Source organism: Labrus mixtus, chromosome 24 (assembly GCF_963584025.1).
Source record: "Labrus mixtus chromosome 24, fLabMix1.1, whole genome shotgun sequence".
NCBI lineage: Eukaryota > Metazoa > Chordata > Actinopteri > Labriformes > Labridae > Labrus > Labrus mixtus.
Window position 1 is genome coordinate 4,813,368 of NC_083635.1, and position 7,713 is coordinate 4,821,080.

At 42.3% G+C, this 7,713-nt stretch overlaps 1 protein-coding gene across 11 annotated transcripts in view; it reads left to right on the forward strand.

Annotated features, from left to right (window-relative positions):
• tns1a (tensin 1a) overlaps window positions 1-5,391 on the forward strand; it is an 84,577-nt gene extending 79,186 nt beyond the window's left edge. For all 11 annotated transcript variants that reach the window (XM_061033042.1, XM_061033046.1, XM_061033050.1 and 8 more), the window contains 7 exons: window positions 67-144; window positions 238-309; window positions 816-842; window positions 1,173-1,341; window positions 2,015-2,083; window positions 2,184-2,213; window positions 2,341-5,391. In XM_061033042.1, the coding sequence (XP_060889025.1) occupies window positions 67-144; window positions 238-309; window positions 816-842; window positions 1,173-1,341; window positions 2,015-2,083; window positions 2,184-2,213; window positions 2,341-2,470 (575 nt within the window). In that variant the 3' untranslated portion in view covers window positions 2,471-5,391. The remainder of the gene's footprint in view (window positions 1-66; window positions 145-237; window positions 310-815; window positions 843-1,172; window positions 1,342-2,014; window positions 2,084-2,183; window positions 2,214-2,340) is intronic.
• The last annotated feature ends 2,322 nt before the right edge of the window (window positions 5,392-7,713 follow it).

A 7,713-nucleotide genomic window follows, 5' to 3' on the forward strand; every position in this document is an offset into this window, starting at 1 on the left:
GTTTGCCTCTTAAGTTGTTATTAAAAGATCAAGTTTAACATTTGTTTTGATGTTTTTTTTTTGCAGGTTGTCTTTCTGCTCTGGTGTACCAACACTCCATGACTCCTCTCGCTCTGCCCTGTAAGCTGATGATCCCCGCCAAAGGTCAGTCTCAGTTGCGATGTTATTATCAACGGCTGAAGCTGCTCGTTTTGTAGTTTTCGATCATATTATTTGATTCTACCGTGTCCCTCTCAGACCCGAATGAAGAGGCGCTGGAACTTGCAACGCCCACGGATCCGGTGGTTGACTTTCTGAAACAGGGAGCAGGTAAACGAAATAAATTCAACTGAACTGCAACTCCACAAGTGATTTAAGCAGACTCCTCTTTGTTGTTGGAAGAGTCAATGAAGCAATGACAACAAAGCGAAGCGGAGGAGGAGGGAGATAAATGACGGCACAGAAACAGTGAAGACAAACACTCAGAGGGTACAGTGTACGATTTAGCCTGACCGAGGCTCCAGACCGGTCTTATGATAGTCTGACATGTTTGATGTTTTGGTCTCACACACTCACAGTGAGAGCAGAGCCGCGAGCCGGTCCTCGACATCGGGCCTTTTTTGACTTCAATCATCTTTGTTTCGGTTTTTTCACACAGCATTTTACAAATGCTCCTTCCAGATGTAACTCTCAAAACAAACAACAAAGATTCAAAAGAAATCCGAGATAATTCAAAACGAAGTAGTCCTGATTATTCACGAGTCACTTCCACAGCTGCTGGTATGAAGATGACTATGAAACAAAGCGCTCACACTTTGTCACCCTTATCTTTACAGTGCAGAAAGTCCCTGAGGATGCTCATGGTAAATACTGGATTGACTGCATGTGGATGCTGTGATGCCTGCTCACTCATGGAAATAAAGAAATGCTTTCATCAAGTCATTTTGACATTTTTTAATCACATCTGATATCAACTGTAAATGAAGTCTCTGCACGTGAAACATCTCCTCTTTACGGCTTGTTGTAGAGATCCTGTATGTGGAGTTGATCCTGCACTGCATGACAAATCACCGCTCGTCTTCTTTTCACTGCACCTTCCGTCGCCTTCCATCGACCTGTGTGCACGTCTGTTCCCTCCGCTGTCTGATCACGTTAACCCCCGACGTTGTTTTTTTTTTTTTGTCTCCTCGTAGCGTGCAGCGTCCTTTACATCAACTCTGTGGACATGGAGTCTCTCACGGGGCCTCAGGCCGTCGCCAAGGCGATCACTCAGACTCTGTCCACCAACCCGCTGCCTGCCGCCACCACCGTCCACTTCAAAGTGTCCTCGCAGGGCATCACGCTCACCGACAGCCAGAGGAAGTGAGTTCACACAGGCAGACAAACAAACAAACACTTTGTTCTCCTTTATTTAACCGAGGTTTACACTCTCTAACAGAATGAGATGTTAACACTGAGTTAGTGTTCATTTTTCAGATTCTGCTATTGTTCATTTGTAACTGGAAATGATTAGGATTTGATCTTTATCTCATCAATCCAAACATATATATCTAATGTCTAATATCTTGTATTAAACAGAGGAGGACTAGGGCCAGACATGAGCAATCGATAATGAGAGGAGGACGTTTTGTTTTTTCATGATACATTTTGAAAAAAAAGTCGAAATGTCGAGAATAAAACTGAAATAGAATTTGAGAAATCTTGACTTCATTTTCCAAATTGTGTTTCAATTTGAGTGCATAATGAACAAAAAAGTCTTCCGCCTCTCTTTATTGATTACTCGTGTCTGGCATTAATCCTCGTCCATAGAGTTGACATGCTTTGAATGAAGACTTCATACACCCATGCGTATTCAAACGTCACCATTCTGACTCTCAATGGTTTTCAAATTGAGATTCTTTATCTGAAATCCTACTTTGGCGACCCCTAGTGGTCATCTTAGAGAAGACACTTTGGCACCGCATACTAAAAGTAAAGGCTGTAGATAAAGTGTCCTGATGATCAGTTACTTCACTCTCTATGTTGTCTGTTTCAGACTTTTCTTCAGGCGACACTACCCCCTCAACACAGTGACCTACTGTGACACCGACCCCCAGGACAGAAAGTGAGACTCTTCTTCTTGTCTGAATAGCAAACTAACTACAGAGAAAGCTTCTTTTTGATTGTTTTGCTTCATCTTGACTTATCTGGTGTTCTCTCCTTAGATGGGGGAAAGAAGGAGGAGGCTCCGTGAGGTGAGTTAAGAAACTTTATGGTTGTAATTTATCAGAAACAAGGGGATAAATGTATCTCATTGAACTTCGACACTGATGAATAAAAAGTGCTGACTACAGGGGTTTCTGTTCTTCCTCATCCCACCAGGCTTTTTGGATTTGTGGCGAGGAAACAAGGAAGCACAACAGACAATGTGAGCCACCTGTTTGCAGAGCTGGACCCCGATCAGCCCGCCTCCGCCATCGTCAGCTTCATCTCCAAAATGATGAAGCGGTGAAACCCCCTCCCACTGAACGTGCAGATGGCGGTGGCCATTGTTGAAATCTCCCATCGTCGTTCGTTGGTGTCCTCTCCGCCAGGACACGATGATGTCCTTCTTTTTTCTGTTTCCTGTTTTTCCCTTCTTTTCTCTCTCTCTCTCTCCCTTTTTTGTCTCTCTGCCTTGCTGGTTTGTCTCGACTTTTTGGGAAAGATTTGACGCGGAAACAAAGCGCTAGAGGATGTGCTGCGTGGAGCTGCGGACGTGACAAACATGGAGGCGAGTGAAGGGAGAAACTGAACTCACAGGGTGACCTGTACCAGAGGATGAAAAAAAGCTAGCTAAAGACTTATGGAGGGGAAGCTAAGTGCAGGCGGGAACACGTTAGGACTACGTTTCAGGGTTTTCTGTTGTCGTTTTTGTCGATTGATTTACCAAAGGTAGTTGCAACACAAGTGCAAGAATGATGTAGCTATGAAGCCATTTTGATTTCCTCTTTTGAAAGAAGAAGTGTCGACAAAACAAAGATTTAAAAAAAAAAAAAAAAAAAGACGTTCTTGAACTCATCTTCAGGAAAAAAAAAGTTGGCCTTGACGGCTTTTAGCAAAACAGAATCTGAAGACCTTATGCATGTTAGCTTGATCTTTAAGCTCGGTTCTTCTACCTTCCACACAGAGAAAAAAAAAAAGAAAAAAATCATTGTGAAACCTTTCGAGTGGTCATCTCCGGGTCTGTTGTGTGTTTGGAAAGGGCTCTGCAGTGAAACAAAGACTGATTTAAAAACTGCGCACAGCAGACCAGACTTTGAAACTTTAAAAAAAAAAAGAAACATGCCACGCTACAAAAAAAAGGTCAGCGCACTTTGCATCGGTCCAAGCCTGAAATCTCTCAAATAATGGAGGACGTTTCGACTGCAATCAAAGACTTTGTCCACAAGATGGCGCCACTCACTCAGGCTTGGACCCTCGCCCCTCTCTCCCCCTCCCCCCCCCCCCTTCTTTCGACTCCCATCACCAACTGCTTGCAGTCTGTTGAAACACACTGGAAACCACCAGGGGGCGACCCCACTCTGGACCTATGCACTGTCTTCTTTATGCATGTTGTTGTCCCCAAATCTTGCACCCCCCCCCCTCCCTCTCTCCCTCTCTCTCTCTCCCACCGTCCATCACCACATTCACTGAAAACATTCTACGCTTTGTGCTAAAAAAAAAAGAAACAACTCTTAAAAAAAAACAAAAAACCTTTAGACAAGTACAGTGAAGTTGCACGACTTGTCGACAGACTGCATGAAATCGAAACATTTTTTGTACGTTGAGAAACGAAGAAGACGAAGTAGACGAACCCATTGTTGAAGTAGTCCCTTGACGGTGAGATGCTTTCTTTCTTTTTTTCTCTTTTTTGGTTTTGGTCCATTGGAGCCAGGGTTACCTTTCACTGTATCAAAGACAGTCCCCACTTTCTGTTCCTTCTTCATCTCACGGTGTCGTCGACAGTTCCATTTAGATTCTGTTAGGGCAAAAAAGAAAACGTAATGTTTCCACACTGTGCGCAAACGCCTGCTTCTGAACACGCTCGAGCATCACAATAAGCTAAGGACAAATTGATCTTGATATAAATGTACATAGATATACTACTTTGAAAGGTGACATAGCGAAAAAGTATTTATTTTTGTTGCTTTGGTCCCTCATGATTACTCATATATACATATATTGTACAGTCTAGATAAAGAAGATTACCTAAAATGGGTCGAGAAAAAAATATAGACTTATTTTGGCTAATGATTTCAAAGTCTGACGATTTTGAAATGTGTTTGAATATATGGTGTACATTACTTTGTACATGTATATGTTTGTTTTGTTTCTCAGCTCGTCATTTTTTTTGATTTTCCTCTTTGCGTTCTCTTTGAACGAGGTAGGGCATGAATGAGATAGAAGACTTGCATGGACTGACGCATTTTCCCTCCAGCGCAGAGTGGCGCTCGTAGACGAGGACAAAAGTGCGCCGTAGCTGGTAGACATTTAAAAGGTCAAGAAGACGATTTTAGCCAAAAAAAGGGAAGAAAAAACAATAAAAACACCCTCAAATGCAATATGAAAACAGCTGTATGCACCCATGACAGTTCCTTTTATCATTTTGCCAAAGATTCAAACACTTAACATCTATGCTGACTGGCTGCATGTCGCTTTTTTATGTTCCATTTTGTGTGTGTGTGACGCACACGCAGCTTTTGCAGCCAAATTTACGGAAATCTACCGTTTTTTTTTTTTTTGTGGTAAAAAGTAACAAGGGGCCTTTAGATTGACATTCATCTGCAGGTGACTTGTTTTGTCTTTTATTTATGTCCGGAAACAGGCCTGCTGTGCCCTCACAATTGGAAGTGTGTGAACAAAGCACTTATATTAACGTTAAAAAAAAAAAAAAGGTTAACGAAGTTGGACGCGTCTCACCGTGACGCTTAAAGCTCCACTGCTGCAGCAATTTTATTTTTGTGTGTGTGTCTGCCAAAAGGTGTCTTCTCTGACCCTGTTTCGAAAAGCCGCGATTTATTTATTCTTATTTATTTGTTTTTATTTCTTAACAAGACTTCATTGTCGCATTATCACAACGGGCAGCGTCAACGGACGGAGGCGTGCGCGGTGGCCGCGAATTCAGAGCAAAACAGGTCGAGCGCACGAGAGAGACGATCAGTCTGAAGACGTTTTTGAAAACATCTCTGAATGAAATCCTGGATTTGCTCTGTGCCAAGCGTCACCGCTGTGGAAGAGACGCTGTGCACATGAGGGGACTGGTTGTATGAATGTGCTTCGACATGGATGTACAAAAAAAAAAAAAGGGTCTCCGATTTTGTTTGCGCTTCTCATTTACATTATATTGTCATGGCTTACCTGTTCCTAAGGAGAAAAAAAAACATTAAAGCAATACAAATCAGTTACATTAAAGACATGTGGGTGTTTTTTTTTTCCAGCAGTTTGGAGTCATGATTTTTTAACGCCAAAGGTTTGGTGAGTTTCTTTTCTTCGTCTCTTCATCATCAGCTTCACTGTCAGCTGTGCAGCTCGTTAGGCTCCAGTGGAAACACCTTGGAGGAGTTGATTTAGAGGGGCTCCAGAGTCGGGGGAGAGACTTCAGTTGAAGTAATACACATGGATGAAAAGTGTCAGGAGATTAAAGGAAACAACGTCACATAAAACTCAAAGAGTTTAAGATTCAGTTTAATCCAGCTCATCCCAAAATGATTTATCACTTTATTCTTCCTCTTAGTTATTTGCATTTCAACACAACTTGAGCTGAAGGTGTTAAGTTGAAGTGACATGACACCAAAGAGCATCAATAGAGGAGGAGGATTTTTGAAATGTAACATGGTGAAAGTCACAGGTTTTAGCGATAGTTTGTCACTTCCAAGCAGAAGCTGTGATCGATATGAAAAAACAAAAAGTGACGACGAAAAAGATGATGATGTGTCGAATTAGAAGAACGGCTTAGCTATTCTTGTTTCTCTCGCCCTGCCGATCCAAGGGACTGTTTAAGAGACCACAGGTATTGTGCAGGGCTGTATGTAGGAAGCTACACCTGCAAGTAAAGACAATTTATTTGGCACACTTTTGGCCTTAAAAGAAAGTGAAGACGACACGTAGCAAGAGGCCGAGGGTTGATATCGTTTGTGGGTTCATTGTTGAAATGACTAAACCTCTGTATTGGACACACTCTACCCTGAGGTACTGGGAAGTTTTATTAAGATAGGAAAACGTTACTATGCTTAAGATAGGAAATGTTCCATGAGAAATAATATGCACTTTGTTCATTTGAAATGATATGATGCCATGTCATTTCAGAGTCCAAGTCTAAAAATCCTGAATCAGTAGTTCCAACCACAATCTAAACTCCAAACACACCAGAGCTAAACTATCACGAGAGCAAACAGATTGACAACAGGTGTGTGCATGTGTGTGTGTGTGTGTGTTTTTGTGGCCATGTGCAGAGTCAACAAAGGCAGCTCTCCAAGCAGTAGCAGGGTGTTTTTGTTTGCGCCGCGTGTTTCCAAGTGCGAGCACCAGAACGCCAAAAACCGGAGTCAGAGGCGTGAGTGACGGAGCCAGGCTGTAGGGAAACATAATCGTAACTGTGTGAGGTTCTCACGGCTGCAGACGGTGTGCAAACGTGCAAATATGTATGACACACTCCCCCCCCCGGACAAATTACATAGGCCGAGTCGCCCTCTGTGATGCTGCAGCTACATTATGAGCTGTAAGGGTGGTGCACGCACCCAACAAGGGTTTTTTTTTGGCTCATAGACTCTTTAACATTCAAATGATCCTTAAAAAGGTCAAGTGTAAAGGTAGCACATCTTGGATTGCTGCTGGATTGTTTGAATTGACATCTTTATTTGGACCATTTACAAAAAGTCTTTCTTTTAATCGATCCCTTGAGTGCAATATATCTAACATTTCACAAACTTGAACAAAATAATGCTAAATCAAAACAGATTGTCAAGAAAATGAAAACATGGCGAAAGATAAAGCTTTGGATTGTTGTGATCCTGAAATCATATGGCTCTGGGTTCACGCGACGCCAATTCATTGGGTAAAGAATCAGGACTGCACGCTTCTTTCTTTGGAACCGTTTAAAAGCGACTTCTTGACATGAATGCAAAACCCCTCGGCCTGTAATCGAGCTGAAGTGTGGAACGCAGTGGAAACATGTGCGGTCTGTGAGCGGCATCTCACCCAGGTATGACCTTCCTACACGGAGAGTCTGCAGTTTTGGAAAAACCTGACCCCTACACATGCAGATGCCACTGAACTGTAAATATTCAAATAGAGGGAAAATTCCCACTCTGCTCTTATCAAATGGAAAAATCAACCTGCTTGTTTTGGTTTTATGCACTCCACCTCCCTGTGTGCTGTACTTACCCTCCAAAGACTCTCCCTCCAAAGAGAAGTTAGTGATATATTCTTGTGTAACAAAAATGATAACATGAGCGTGAAAAGCTTCGTCTATTGTAAAAGAGCAGCAGGCGCTAATTGCATCTTAATGCAAAACGAGCTTTTATGTAGCTTTAAAACATCAGTGACATCATTATACTGTAGTATGTTTGCTGACAAAGAAGAAAAATCTTGTAGGAAATATAAAAACCTCATCAGCAATGTTCTCTTGCTCCTGCCAGTGATAATCCTTTCTAGAAACTCATTATTTTAGTTCACTCAGACTTCCTTAAGACAACACTGCCGAGTTCTGGCTAATTATGGGTCGGAAACGGTACA